The sequence below is a fragment of the Carassius auratus genome, chromosome 18 (genome assembly GCF_003368295.1).
Source record: "Carassius auratus strain Wakin chromosome 18, ASM336829v1, whole genome shotgun sequence".
In the NCBI taxonomy this organism is placed as follows: Eukaryota; Metazoa; Chordata; class Actinopteri; order Cypriniformes; family Cyprinidae; genus Carassius; species Carassius auratus.
In genome coordinates, this window is record NC_039260.1 from 5,124,833 (window position 1) to 5,141,255 (window position 16,423).

General features: G+C 35.3%; 1 protein-coding gene across 2 annotated transcripts; it reads left to right on the forward strand.

The window, feature by feature from the left end:
- Positions 1 to 10,667: 10,667 nt before the first annotated feature.
- Positions 10,668 to 16,256, forward strand: LOC113118207 (uncharacterized). Of its 2 annotated transcripts, XM_026287198.1 has the most exons (3): positions 10,668 to 13,707; positions 14,919 to 15,112; positions 15,215 to 16,256. In XM_026287198.1, exons 2-3 carry the CDS (start codon positions 14,969 to 14,971, stop codon positions 15,578 to 15,580), a joined length of 510 nt encoding a protein of 169 aa, XP_026142983.1. In that variant the 5' UTR covers positions 10,668 to 13,707; positions 14,919 to 14,968; the 3' UTR covers positions 15,581 to 16,256. The 2 variants fall into 2 exon arrangements, with proteins under 2 accessions (XP_026142983.1, XP_026142982.1); XM_026287197.1 differs by lacking the exon at positions 10,668 to 13,707 and having other exon boundaries at positions 14,851 to 15,112.
- The last annotated feature ends 167 nt before the right edge of the window (positions 16,257 to 16,423 follow it).

The window sequence follows — 16,423 nt, forward strand, 5'->3', positions numbered from 1 at the left end:
CCACAGCTTGCAGGAAGGATGGACTGTGGAAAAGTGGCAGAAGGTAGATTTTTCTGATGAATCATCTATTGAGCTGCATTTCAATCATTGCAAATACTGCAGAAGACCTATTTGAAACCGCATGGACCCAAGATTCATACAGAAAACAGTCAAGTTCGTTGGAGGAAAAATCATGATTTTATTTTGATAAAATTAGAGTAATCTAGAGGCCTTTTTCTTTCATATAAGCCACTGATTCCAAATGATCATCCAGAAGTCAAGTTATTTTTTGTTGTTCCTACAACTTGGATAGGCAACAAGATTTTTGTCAAGGAGTGTTACATATATGTATAAAATGAATAACCTTTAATGAAACATTTATTACTTATTACTTTTTTGCTTGGTCATCGCGTCGCTCGTTTTGCAAATCCTAATGAGTGTTTTTCTCATTTCACTGGCCTATAGCTCAAGCTGTGTTTTCTAACTACATGGGGTGGGGGGACAAAGTGTGCAGCTCCAGCTCTTTTCTCTGAAGTGCTCTACAGTTGTCAGTGTGTAGAGTGTGAGCTCCCAGTCCCAGTGGATCTGAAGATGCAATTTTTTAGGTGTCCAGCTTGTCTGTTTCTTTACTCATAGCAGATCCATTACTGCAGTATTGTTTATCCAGTGGAGCTCAGTGCAGATCATATTTTATCAATAATCAAATGAGGGCTGATCATACAGTATTCTCTTCATACATATCTACCAGAGGGGTTCAGTCTTAGCTAGTGTAACTTGGTTCAGTACATCTGAGAATGTATGGAGACTCAGTTTTGATTTGGAAATGTCCCGAATGTACATTTTAATGCTGAAAAACAGAGATTGTAAGTCTATAGGAATATTAGGAATATATAAAGTGTTGCCTACAGTCAGATACCGTATCTAAAGTAATTATGAAATTTCTCAGTAATAATGTTAATGAAAAAATATAGAGACAGCAAGAATCTTAATAAAAAGCAGTATATGCATATGGCAGAGTGGCAGAGAAGAGTAAGGCAGAGAAGTGACTTCAAGTTATTTTATCAGACACAGAAAAATCATGAGCCTTGACATGTGTAAATAAATTAAACTTACACATTTAAATTTGTATTTATTTTTTACATATGTCACCAACCTGTACTAAGTAATGAAAGTGTAAAAATGTTTGCCCAGGCTAGGCAGAACTACATTCGACTACATAAACAACTCAAGAGTTATGAGGACTTTAAGGATGATCTCTAAATACTATAAAATGTAGCAAGAAATTATTTTTTCGACCCCAAATTCAACAACTGCCCCTTTCTGCTGCTTCATGCTCCAAAAGGAACTCAGGCAACTTCTCTTCTCCACTTCTCACCTGGGCTGTATTTATATCACGCTGTAACGTCCTCGGTTCAATTGCTTCTGTCATATTTGGCCTCAAGCACATCCAAACACTGCTGCTTGACTTTTTTTTTTTGACCTCTTGAATTCCCTCATGATGCATTTCGGCTTGGGTCTACAGTGACTGCCAATAACTCTGAAAAAAATTCAAGACCCACTCATTCTTGGCATAGAGTGCTGGACTTCCACTGCCCTCATCAAACCACGCTCACCCTGCCAGGCTGCAGCGATCGATCACTACCTGTTACCAAGCTCCTGTGACGTTTTCCCTTTTGTCCAGATCCAGAGTTTCATCCTTGTTATTATCCTCGTTATTTCACCCACATAACTGTACAATAAAGTATTCAGTTTTGCTTTCATTTCAAGTGTTTCAGCTAATAACAGAAGCTGTGGCTATTGCACTACACTGTAAGTATAAGTGAAATCATTTTTTTACCATGCAGCTACACTGTTATGTGCTTGGCACTAGGCAGATAAAACATTTTACTTGTTCTAGCATCAAACCTTAATTGATTACTAACATATGAAGCCATGGATGAATTAATGGATTTTTTTTGGAGTCCCTAAGTCGGTTTGTAGTTTCATCATACCGCCAGCAGATGGCAGCAGAAGTTAAGTCGTGACTCTTCATTCTCCCCTGAATGACAGACAGGAGGCGCGAGTCTGTCAGAGTTTCAAAGCTCTAAATAAATATTAACTACATAAAAAAAAAAAACAACAGTGGTTCATAGTTTTATTTGGAGCTATGCCTCTTTATATATTTAGTTGGATATAAGATATGGGTCAGGGAGATGTTAAGGTTTTAATAAGAGAAAAATTTATAAAAAAATATTTTTTGAAGTAAAAAAAAATGTTGGTATAAATTATTTATTAATTTTTATATCAGTGAAGCAATTTGATCTTAAAATATTATTTAAAAACCTTCATCTGACTAATTTCAACATGTAGGGAGCCCTTTTGGAGTCACGGACAAGGAAACCAAATATGTCAGATATTTTTTTTTCACCTTTTATAAAAATAAATATATATTTATTAATATTCAAATAATAATTTAAGTGTGTATTTAATGTATAATTAAATATATGAAGTAAAGTGTTTATTTAGTTTTGATTTTAAGTAAATTCAGCTTTATTGGGACATATCTTTTCCTAGTCATCTCAGTGGCAAAACTGTATCTTTATGCCATTTGAGGCTTGTTGGGCCAGTATATGTTCATCATTATTTTACACTAACAACCACTTCTGGTCTGGAGATAACGGATTATGATCTACTAATGTAGAATTATATTTTGTGATTATAAATGAGTCAGATTTAAAAGACTTGTTAGTGTTTCAACTCTATTAGACCATGACTGGCACCATCAAAACATTCTAATCATTGGGGATATTAGAGCATGAATGTAAAATGTAAATATTTTTATTATTGATTATTAATCATTTAATGAAACCAAGATTTGATATCTGTGTTGAAAGCAGGGGTGTAGTCCATAATTTCAAAGTGAGGGGGACAGAATGTGTATTTCAAGTGTAATTAAATTTTATTCTGTATCTTTCTACGATCCGTGGAAAAAATAAAGACACATCTTAACCCATGAAAAAAAAAGTGAGGGGATGAATGTGTATATACGACCCTGTTTATTCTATGCATATAGTTGCTGGAAATACATCTGGTTAGAATTTTGCCATTGGCAGATTTTTTACAAGTTATAGTATGGTTAATCAAACTGAGGTCGAAGTTGCAATTTCAGAAAGTCTTAGTATTGGTTTGTTTCAATAGCATTTGACCATTCACACAAAGGAATTCACAAAAAAAAAAAAAAAAAATACAATTATTCAAAATCTCCAAACCTCCTTCAACATCCGATTCAAATGTTTGAATCATAATTTTTTTAAATGTCCACCCAGACCCTCATGGACCAAACTAAAGTCATCTTCGCGGTTACGGATTTCCATGCTCTTAACCCTATTTTTTATGCCATTTTATGCACTTTTGCACGTATCGGTTTTAATGACAAAAGCATGAATGAGAGACTCGAATTCGGAAGGGAGAATCTCATAATCATCACGCGAGCTCTGTGTTACTCAGGCTGTTGAGTTCAGAAAATAAAAAAATATCAGATACGGCGTTATGGGTTGATACAAATAGTCGTGCGCGCTGAATTAATGTGTTACTATTTTTAGAACGCCAGTGTTTCCAGGGGAAACCTAATGACGCAATGACGTCAATGCAGGTCAGTAGCTGACTGGAGGAATTGAGCGCTTCCGTTAGATTTTGCAGTAGCCTACCTTCTGAAACATAGAGGAATTTTTGATACACGCTGCACGTCGACATCAGAAAGCTTAAGCGCATAACGTACAGCAGCGTCACCGCGGCTGTAGTAATGCACGCGCACAAGGAGTGTGAGAGTGGGGCTTTTTCTCCTTCTGCTGGACTGTGATGTGGAGTAATGGTGACTACAGGAGGAAGACCAGGCAGCTTTTGCTTTTTCTCCACCTGAAAGCTCATGCAGTGACTGATGGGATTCACTGGGTGAGATTTACTCCGTTCTGCTGCCATCATGCAGAACAGTTTTTTTTTTTCTTTTTTTTTTTTAAGAACAACCAGAAGCGGCTAAGATCAGGGAAAAAAGGTATTTAAATTTTTCATAAACCAAGGATCGGAGAATATCAGTTAGTAGTGCAATTCAATATTCATATTCATAAGTGACGCTATTAAACTCAATGTAATGCATGACAGAATGTGAGTTAGTTGCTAAAACTGGACTGTGAGTGCACGTGATGCGAATGATGACAGGCAGGAATACAAACATGTGTGGTGATATATAAGAATACGATGCCTTTACGATTTTCTTTTGAATATTTCATTAAACATACGTGCTTAATGCCATTCAGTGCACATTTAATACATCCACAGCTTTTATTCGTACTATGTTTAAGTATAATGATCAACTGACCCTGATGGACCAGCCAACAACAGATGCTTGTGAACGCACGAGACATTTTGTTTGGAAAAATGTGCAGTATTGTGAACAGGTCGTGTGCATGGCTTTACATGTGTGTTGGAGGCGTGTAATAGTATTTGCTGCTGTCATTCAGATGCGGGTGCTGGAAAACGGGTTTTGCGTTATTTTCCTCGTTCGTTCTCATGTGTAGGGCGTTACCGACGGGTTCAGCACCACAGACAGTTCCCTGACACTCCGGCACATACACACACTCCATCAGTCACACACGCTGACACGGAGTGAGTAATTCTCATCATGCAACATCACACTCCTAGTTTAAATAAGAATGAAAAGATATTGCTTGTTCATATGCAGACTAAAGTCAAAGTCAAACAGTAAATCACTGCTTCCCAATCATATATATGTAAATCTTAGTGGAATAATGAAATAGATGTGAAATGCAATATTGCACCTTTCAGTGAAGTAAAACTAGTCATGTGTTATTCTTGCAATGCTGTTCAATGTCAAAATCTGTTTATCACTGATCATCACTTTGTGTTATTGTAGTCACAAAAGAGAATGCTGAGATATTTGACCATTTACAGTGCAATGTAAATTACAATTAAAACCAACTATATATATATATATATATATATATATATATATATACAGTCATAAAAGCAAATGGAACAATCCTTTTAATCATCAAATCAAAGATTGTTCTACTACATAACTATTGAGGCCTGATCTACAGTAGTGGTGTTTCTCAGCAGAACTAGATTCACCTACCTTTGTTACACCACACCTGGGAAATCTTTAAATGTAGTATTTATTATTTTAAAATCTACTTTTTAAAGACAAAATATGTTTCAAAGAGAGAAGTTATCTTTGAATGCTCTTTTAACATAGCATACAAAGTGTCCATCATGGTTTAGTTGTGTGTAACTGATGTAAATGAACCTTACCTTTATTTCACTCTGTATATTTTATCAATAATAAAATGACGGCTGATCATACAGCATTCTGTTCATACATATCTACCCAGAGGGGTTCAGTCTTAGATCAATCCTAGCCTCTTAAAAATAAAGGTTTCTAAATCAGGTTTTCAGAGCGATGACATAGAAGAACCAGCTTTGGTTTCCTTCAACTAAAAAAAAACACTTTTTTTTCTTAGTGTGAAGACCATTTTAATAATCTGAAGAACCTTGTACTACTATAAAGAACCGTTTGTGTGGCGGAAGGTTTCTGTTTCTTCTTCATGGAACCATCAGTACCGATACAGAGTATTTATTTTTAATATAAGCAGGATAAATTGTTGTTCCTTGATTATAGTCAGTGCAACAGATACAAATCTTGTTAAACCCTTTTTTGTTTGAAAAAGCCTCTCATTCGCATTGTTTGTTCTGTTGTTCTGTCATATAATGTTTGTAAAATATCCCAGTATTTACAGAATAAATGTCCCCATTTTCTCATCTTTTGTGCATACTGGTGGAAATAAAGATAACATTTCATACATAAATACTCAGAAACATGTTTTTAGTTTGTTTACAAGACCGGTTACACCTCCTCCATTAAGACTCTAGAATAAGAATGTTGTCACTTTTTATTTATTTACTTTTTTCTAGTGTTGTATTTAACCAAGTATTTGATTATCAAAATACACACCATATTTCACAAGATAATGTTCTCTAGACGAGTTACACACCAGCACTGCATGTTTCCACTGCAATGGGGCTGCTAAGTGTGGTACAATTACTGCACACATTGATCATTTGTGCTTTATGTGTTTCAGATGAATGGACGACTTGTTTCACTTCTGTTGCCAGCTCCTTTCCCTCTCTACCTCTCTGTCTTTCGTTTGTCCTTCACGGGTCTTTTTGCGGTCTGGGCTTGCTGTTCCAAAACTCACTAGTCAGGAAGCCCTTACCCCAAAAAGTATCTGTGTGGGGTCCTGACCTCTGAGAATGGGATTTAATATCTTCTTTCTTTTGGGACTGAGGGTTTGATCTTTCTGACACTTGATGTCTACTCTTGACATTTAAACACCTGATCTATCTATCTATCTATCTATCTATCTCTGTCTGTCTGTCTGTCTGTCTGTGAAACATTTTTCTACAGGATGTACAGTTCACTTATGTGATATGTTCTTAGACATCAAAACTTACTGTTGTCTATGCTGATTTGAAGCATGTCTTAGTATGTTATGACAAAATCAGCCACATGGTGGTGATATTGTCCTTGTAATAATAAGAAAGTAATTTTAATAACTTGTCCCATTTTGGATAATGAATCACATTGTGTCTGTCAGCCTTCTAAATCTCAGTACTGTGGTGTGTGTGTGTGTGTGTGTGTGTGTGTGTGTGTGTGTGTGTGTGTGTGTGTGTGTGTGTGTGTAAATCCATTCAAGCTTAAAGGCCTGTCATAGAAAGTGTATCCTCTGGTTCATTCAAACAGTGTTGTCTGTATGATAATTATTGTTTATTTTATATTTAATGATTAAATAATTAAACACAAATATTGTTGGACAGTAGTTAAAAGATTTACGCAATCAAACTGGACTGAACTGTGTAGATAATTGACTTTTTTTTTTTTTTTTTTTTGACATATTTTATCACATATTTATTTTACCCATTATCACAAGCAGGTCATCCCACCCACAAGCCCACATGATTGGTTGAGCCAGATCTTTACAAACTGGACAGTTCATACAAAAAGTGCAACGTTTTTTTCAGTGTTTCTGTACATTAAACCGGTACGGACAGGATTGATTGACTGATTGATTGATTGAAAATGTAATTTCTACATTTATTATTAGGCAGTATTTGTATTATATTTGTAATATCTAAAAATGTTATTTAAAATATATTATATATTTAATATTTACAGTAAAAAATATTCAGTGTTTTTTAAAAGTCTATTTTGGTCAACATTTCACAACCGTTTAGATAGTTTCCAGAACTCAATATAATAAATCCTTACAGAGAGTTGGCTGCCTGTAATATTTACTCAGCATATGATTAATATTAACAGCTTCCGAGTTTTGAAACTTTTTTTTTTTTCAGTTATTTAGGGTTAACAAGGTCAAACTGATACTGAACTGACAAGTGACAGTGTGTTACTTTTTCAAGCAATGTTTACAATCCATGAGCTGTACCACATCAAATCTGGTAGCGATTATGACATTCCTAAAAGTAAGAGCTAAAATATTGTCGTGATGATAGTGATTTTGGAATGCTTACATGGTTCAGCTGGAATAATGCGTGTGGTTGCTGGAAACCACAAACCTGGAGAAAAAACATAGCATGCATTTACTGACTAAGAGTAAGACTTCATTTATTATTCCCCAATAAAACTCAACTACTTTTCTTTTTATTACTACACTGTCATACAATTGCTTTAAAAAGCAGCATAAGAGCTAATGTATTACCAAAAAGTCAGGGTTATGAAAAATGACCCCATTGACCCCTGCTGGTTAAAAGCATATATTTTTTAGGATCTGACCATATTTGGCCGAGATACTTAAATATTTGAATATATCTTCATGGAACATGATCTTTACTTAATATCAAAATGAGTTTTGGCATAAAAGGAAGATCTGTAATTTTGACCCATATTGCTACAAATATACCTGTGCTGCTTATGACTGGTTTTGTGGTCCAGGGTCTTACTATATATATATATATATATATATATATATATATATATATATATATATATATATATATATATATATATATACCTTTGTTTATTAAGTAGTTTTTTTTAATCTTTTAAACAAATTCCAGATAAATTCACTTGAGAAGCAGCACTGCATACAATGGTTAGTGTAAAAAGCCTGACGCTGACGGTGCAGTAAGATAAAGTACACTTATATTAATTCTCTGAATTAATTGGAATATAAGATTAAATACTCAAAACCTCTTAATACTATAAACCGCTTTAATTCATTCCAAATATAACTTAACCCAGTTGTTTGTCATGTTTGAGAAAAGTTACTTTGTATAAAAACATCTAAATGACTACTTACTGTAAAAGTTCAGCCAGTGCTTTTTCCATTGTGGGTCAATTTGTAGATTTGGGTTTATATTATGAAGCAATTATTTTGTGCTACATTACTTATGTTCATGGGGGACTGAAAAGGTAACTAAACACATCATTTCCTGTCCTCTATGACGTGAAAAGACGGAGTAAAGCTCGGCAATGATGCCAATCAAAGAAATCATTGCCCAGTCTCAGGCTTTTATAATGGGTCTCATGGCTCCTCTTTGTTTTTCTTTTGTCACACTTTCCACACTCTCTCGCTTTCTTGTAAATTTATATTATGGATATCTTGTGAGCAGTTCTGAGAAATGCTTGGCCAATCCAAAAAACTTCTTATGCCTTTCCAGAATCAACACGGACGTGATCTCAAAGCCAAATTGTCTCTGGAATTTTTAGCTGGTGCTTTGACTGATTTTATCAACGATTGTCCGGTTTTAATCAGTTCAGTATGTTGATTCAGAAGATGTGTGGGAGGCTGAAAAACTCAGTAGGCTATAATTTAAATTGATATAGGGATGTTCTTTGCACATCTTAACTGAATGGAGTGTTTTCCATTTCAGTACATTTATACTTGCATAGACGCTAACGTAAATATAAAAAAAAAATGTTTTTGAGTTTGTAATGGGGGATATACCAGTTAAAGTATCATGATACCATGTTATATTAGTGAGATCGCTCATTTTGTTTTGTTAGACTCTTGTTATATTCTTTAGTTTATAGAATTTCTTTTTAATATCTTAAATGCAAAATTAAAATAAAAGGGTCTGTAGTATAAGAATAATCCAAATCCAATTTTTTCTTCTTTTGAGTTTCATGTAGTATTGCAAAAGTTATTTCGGAATTTAATTTCTCACAATTCAGAACTGCAAGATGTTAACTCCAAAGTAAAACTAAATAATAAATAAATAATATGTAGTAATATTAAGTAGTAATAAGTGTAGTAATAATACTCACAATTGTGTGAAAGTCACTTATCTTTTTCTATATATACATATTTATTTCCACTTTTTTATTCCATGGGGAAAGAAAAAAAAAAACAGACTTTGAGATAAAAAGTCACAAATACCTGTCATACACTATGCTGCCAGATGGAACACTGAGCCGAGAATAAATCAAAAGAGTCTTTATTAAAACAACATGGGGAACAGGAGGAAGACACATTTACTTGACTGGTTGACCCGACCAAACTGAAAGGACTGGGGCTTATAAAGACAGGATAATGAGGGAACTAAGGAGAGACAGAAACTGGGTCACAGGGGCAAAAACACACAGACTATAGACATTACATTGCTTTCGGTTTGAGTCAAAAATGTACAAATAAACCATTTTTAATTGTGAATTGTAGTAGTTTGATTATGTTAGAACAGTGGTTTTCAACCTGTGGGCCGCGGTGGTATTGCAGGTGGGCCGCCAATTATTTTCTGTTCATTTCCAGTCCATTCTAGGGCTGTGCGATTAAAAGAAAACGTCCTAAAATCACGATTTGAGCGTGCGCATATGCCTAACTCCAGGTTCACACACTGTCTGTGATGCGCCTTTTTTCTGAGCCAATGTTGACGGATCAGAGCGTTCTCACTGCGGTAAAAGGCTAGAAATAAAAACGTGCGAAAATAATTCATGTCTAACACATGAGCATAGAGTGAATTTGTTAGTGAACAGGATGCAGTTTAAGTGAGAGGAGACACGTTTTAAGTGTGCACACTCTCTCCTCGCAAAGCAGCGTGTATCTGAGCAAGCACGACCGGTTTTGTGACAGAGCAAAGGAAATCTGCGTGCGAACAGAGAGATTCGCACTCGTGGATTATTTTAATGTGCTTTCGCGTTATATTTATGCGCTCTCACTGCTGACCGCATACACTGCAAACACCTGAGGCACCGCTACAATTAATGAGCTCTATGAACAATGCATGGCAAAAAAGAAAAAAAGTCCCTGTATACAGGATTTTTATTTATTTATTTTTTTTGCCACAAGTCTATACATTTTTTTACATCTTCACTATAGTGATAATTTTGACTTATGTCTGTTCTAGAGATGTTACAACTTTTTGATAAAGCTCTGATTGGTTTTCTTTTGGAAATATGTTTCAAATTAATCCTGAATGCATTTATGACTGTAAAAGCACAGTTGCAAAATTGATAAAAAAAATCGCGATAGTTTTTTTTTTTTGTCCATATCGCACAACCCTAGTTTATTCAATAAATATAGTTTAAAATCTACCTTCTGAGTACTAAGTTATTAACCCAACAATAGCGGGGTCAGTTAATTTTTTTGAAGTGGGCCGCGAGTTGAAAAAGGTTGGGAACCACTGTGTTAGAACATTTAAAATCATAAATTAAGCTACTACATAATGAAGGTATTACTAAAACATTATGGTATGGTTAGATAATATTATAGAATAGCATAAAAATACTATGATTTATGGTACCCATTCAGAACCATATGCCCATCATCACTGAACCATAGTAAGGACTGTAACTACAGGTAATTTACTCTTCTTCCTTTTTTACATTGTCTGCTGAGCCACAGTGTGTAAAAATATACAGTAATGTTTTGTGTGTAAAATCTGAATGACGTTCATAGCAGCATTCCTGAACAATCTGTGTTCCTCTCACGCTCAGTCTCTTGAGACATAGAGAAAACTCCAGCTCCAGGAATAGAAACACACATACAGTTAACCTGAATACCAGAAATAGCACACACTACAAGAATAGAAATATTTCCTCTGTCTTGTTCGCTGGATTCCCGTAAAATTGGCTGTGCGTTAAGAATCACGCGTTCATTATGAATGGCGGAAACTGGGTGTCAGGTTTAAACTATGAGTACAACACAGAGCATATGTGACGCAACATCTGGTCAACTGTAATGCTAATGTAAAAAGAGAGTCTGAAATGGTAAATACATACACAGCTGCACATGTTTAGCTGGACGCATGTGGCTGATCCTCCGGGGAATTGCTGTGTGCTGCTGGATGTAGAGTCAATAATAATACATACTGGTGAGGACATTTCCCAGTGGTTCGTTCCATTCCAGCAACTTAAATAAATCATTGCATCTTCCTCCCTTTTTTTCTGTGGAAACAAAACGTTACTCACAGCCAAAATTATCGGAATCCAAGTAATACATATCTGAAGAAGATGTAAATATTACTTTTGCAATATTACTTGTTCTCGCAACAATATTTATAGAGCACATTTAAACACAACCAAAGTTGATTGCTCAAGGTTGGGTGCTTTACAAAGAATAAAAGGACAAAAAATAAAATAAAAAATAAAAATCACACTTTAAACTCGAGTCAAACAGAATGCCTAATTCACAGCAAACTGTGTATATATGGAGTAAGGAATACAAGATTAAAAAAGCAATGTTTTTCTTGGACCAAACAAAATAATTTTAGAGTTGTTTTCATTTAGGTGTAAGAAATTACTTGAAAGCCATAACTTAAGTTTGTTTAGAGAGTATACGTTATTACGCCATACAGGAAACTTAAGCTGGGTATCATCGGCATATAGATGAAAAGAAACACTATGTTTTTTGAAAAATTGAAGCCAAGGGGAGCAGATACATGGAAAACAACACAGGCCCAATGACTGAACCTTGAGGAACCCCACAATCAAGAGGAATGATAGAGGATGAGTAATGCCCTAATCAAACAGTAAAACAAATACTTGAAATACAAATAAGAGCGAAACCACCGTGTTGTGGTCAACAAAGTCAAATGCAGCCCTTAGGTTTGAGATACTATCTATCTATCTGTCTGTCTATCATTCTATCTATTATTCTATCATCAATAACATTTTCTGTATCTGCTTTGTTTGAGATAATATTGTTATGAGATATTAAATTAGTTTGTTCTTTATGTATCCTCCTTTAAATTGTGTTGTTTCAATGCATTTTATCCAAACTTTTGCAAAACTCAGTCACAGTGTGTTCATTGTGGGGGCTCTGATAACTCGCTTGCAAGTGACACCACAAGATATGTACATTACGACAACCTAACCACCCACAGTTGGGCAGTCCCATGACTCACAACACCAACACCTGAATATACAATATGCTAGATCAATGTCTATGAACCTGGTTCCTGGAAGACCCAACACTGCATCATTTGAATGTGTTTATTAACAGACACACCTGAATCTACTGATTAGCTCATTAAAGGTGAATTAGCTTTGTAAACTAGAAGGAAACATTGCTGATGTGCAGTTTTGGGTGAACAGGGATGCTAAATAATGGCAGTGCCATCTGCAATGGTGGATAGCCAGGAAAGTGAAGCTCTTTATGGGAGCTTGCTGTGAACACAAATCTCACTGCCACACCATAGTTAGCAAAATGAAATGACTGTGAGATTTCAAATCTCTATATATAGGTTAAAAAAAATAATTTCGACATTTCATTCCTAGTAAAAGGAGTAAAAAGGAGATATAACAGTTCAAACCAGTTCATCTTGTGAAAATGCTATCACAAAGTTTAGAACTGTTGTTTTCTTAGTGTGAAGAACATTTTAAAAATCTTAAGAAGCTTTTGTGGAATGCCAGAGTTCCAATAGATGTCCGGTGAACTTCATGGAACCATATGCCAATAAAGAACCCTTTTTTTGTATAGCGTGTAACTGGCACCAGAACTGGTCTGTCTAGTACTTCTTCTGTCTATCTAATTTGAAACCTTTTGGGTTTAATTCATACAACTGCAGCTTTACATTATTACAATATTTATATTATTTCCCAGATATTGTCCTCTCCATCTGTTCAGCATTCATTGCTATATTAAACGTCACCACGTAGTTTCTGGCCCTGACTGTCAGTGTTGTAAAGCTACTATTAACTGGCAAAAGACCAGCAAGAAATTCATGCAAGTCATTTCAGCAGGGAACATATTTCTCTTTATTGCACTGATTAAACTAATAATACTACATTTACTAATATTTCCAAAGTCTATACACAGTATGCATTTGTATAAGAATCTACTCAATAAGAGGATATTAAATTGTTTTATTAGTTTGGAGAGTTCCTCAACGAAGTGCATCCCTTGGGGACAATTCTGTTGTAAGACAATCTTCTTGTTTTACAAGCTACAAATCAAAGTGAATTGTGTCGTATCCCACCAGAGCTACCATGTGATCAGTATGTTTTACAATGACAAATATTTGTTGTACATGCATGTGTGAGACGGGTTTGTGTTGTGCATGAGGTGCCAGCGGAGGTGTTGTCCCACCTCATGCTGTTCTGCACTGGGAGAATCAGGGAAGGAATGGCTGAGGTGATTCACACATGAGTCAACAGCTAGCAGCTATATAAGCCTGACCACTCATGGAGCCTGGTCATCATACAGACCTCAGATCGCAAAGGTAAGACCCCTTCGCTCTCTCTCCACTCATCTGCAGCTCTGATACTGTACACTGGCATTCTCACTAATGATGTGGATTTTATCCTCTGACTTTACATTTATAGCCTTTGAATTGCTATTTTTATTATGGAGAAACTAATTTTAAATATTCCACACAGGGAATACAACAATGGTTTATAATAGGGGCAAAGGGTTTTGGGGGGGAATTCACCAGATATCGAAATCCAAACTTGGGCACAGAGGCTTTCATTTTGTATATTTGGAAGTGAGGTTGAACATGGCAGAATGCTTAATCGCTTTCTGTTGCACACTGAAGAGGCCTGGGATTTGCTGACATGCTCATTGTGAGGGATGCAGGCAGCTTTCATGTGCAAGGAATCCACTTTTTAATGTCGTATCATTTTATTGAGTCTGTTTTAATTTGAATTAACAGTATGATTTAAGAGAATCTGATGTCGGAGATTAAATGTCATGTACAATCCTGATCAACAAAAATATCAAGCCAGGATTTCAAGATTGCTCAATGATTAGAAACGGCTTCAGGACTTCACCGTTTCTAGACAGAAAATACACTTTTGTAGTAGAATTTTACTACAAGTGATGCATATTTTGAAAAATTATGCATTTTTCAAATAATTTGTGTTTAGGGGTGTGGATTTAGCCTAAATTAAGCTGTTATTTTATAGAACTAATTAGTGAGGAACCAAATCCATTCGATTTGTATATGCACACTATTATAGTACTTTTATTTAGTAAGGGTGTATTAACAGGATGCATTTTAAAAGTGTTATTTATAAATAATAAAAAAAAAATATTAAAATGTTTATTTTTTATATAAAAAAACCAAAACATTTTATATATATATATATATATATATATATATATATTTTTTTTTTTTTTTTTCCATGAAATTTGGGGGAGGGGGGCAAATATTCCAATAAAATATTTGGAAATAATTGTTAAGAGATCTCTTGAGAAGCAAATCAGCATAGTAGAATTATTTCAAGCTGTGACACTGATGACTGGAGTAATGGCTGCCAAAAGCTTTGAAATAAATTACATTTTAAAACTTACTGCATAATTATCATATAATTTAATACGTTTACTGTTTTTACTGCATTTTTTATTAGATAAATGCAGACTTCGTTCATATATGTATATGTAATTAAGTCATTTTAATAAATCAAATTAATGCTTATTGCTTTATTTCAGTAGGTATTGCAGCTCTGTTGCAAAGTTGAAGACCACTCAACACAGGAAGCATGTATTTTCCAGCTCTTCTCTACCCCTGCATTTTGGGCATGCTTGGACTGGTTCATGCCATTCCAGTTCATCAGGACAGCCTGAAAAACTTGGTCAAACCACAGGCAGAGACCATTATCCTCAGAATCAAGGATCACAATAAGGTAACCGGTTAAAACTCAGTGAACTCGTTTGCAAGGCTTCTGTTCTGTTAAAATCAATGAGATGACTCATATAGCCATGCTCATTTGTGTCTTCTCCCACAGCTTAAACTATCTCCAAAAATCTTCATTGATCCAGAACTTTACCCTGAGGTTCCTGCTGATAAACCCATCCAAGGTCTTGGGTCTATCGTGGACACCCTAACTACCTTCCAGAAGATCCTGCAAAAGCTGCCCAATGGGAATGTGAGCCAGATAAGCACCGATTTGTTCACACTTCTGGGTAACCTGAAGGATAGAATGAAATCCTTGCGTTGCACACTCAAGGAGCCAGCTAATGACAGGTCACTGGACGCCTTCTTGGAGAACAACGCCACCCACCCCATTACCTTAGGGTTCTTGGCTTTAGACCGACTGAAACAGTTCATGCAAAAGCTGATAATTAATCTGGATCATTTGAAAAGCTGCTAATTTGGTAGCATTAAAATATACTATTTATTATATTTATTTAAAACCTTGTATATTTATAGTCCAGAGCAGCATTTTGGCAGATATTGATATGTACAAATTTATTCCCCTACATCAAGCAGGGAAACTAAAAACGCTGTCGCAAAGTCATGACATGCCGAACAATCTATCCTTACTACGTAAACACTAGCAATCTGATGCCTGCACACATTGCCATGTATTACTTCATGTTGTCTGCAGGATGACATCAGCATTTGTGGAGCGTGCTCAGTGATGTCACTGTGTTTACCAGAAGCAACGAGGTCAGACTCTGCTGGGAAGCACAAATCATGTTCCCAATCTTGCTGCAACACCAGCCTTGTACACACTCAGAAAAAAGGTACAAAGTTGTCACTGAGGTGGTACCTTTTCAGAAGGTATGAATATGGACCATTACAGTTCTATGTACCTTTAAGGTACTAATATGCACCTTTTAGTAGTAAATGAGGAGTGCCCCAGTGATTGTTTCTGTCCTTTTTTTCCTCTGCGGGTATCGGGGGTTAAGGGTAACTCATATTTTCCTACACAATATGAATCTATGCACTTTGAATAATATCCTGAATATTGTTTTGTATTTTGTGTATTGATGCATTTTTATATATATATACATATAAAATGTGACCAATAAATAAATTCTATGTTACATGGACACGTTTGCTATTTAATGTGGCTCTGTTTATGCCAATGCAGTTTGCATTTGTTTGTGGTCATTGCACTTTTCCATTTCCAAGTGGAACCAAAAATAAAAAATGCAGCTTTTTTTTAAAAAGAGAAATCTATCAAAAACAGGCTCTCTTTCACTATACC

What these genes read in the sequence shown, in the direction of transcription:
- LOC113118207 (XM_026287198.1), top strand. Translation starts at nt 14,969, where the DNA reads ATGTATTTTCCAGCTCTTCTCTACCCCTGCATTTTGGGCATGCTTGGA. An exon ending in GAATCAAGGATCACAATAAG is followed by an intron (nt 15,113 to 15,214) that starts GTAACCGGTTAA and finishes CTTCTCCCACAG; the next exon opens with CTTAAACTATCTCCAAAAAT.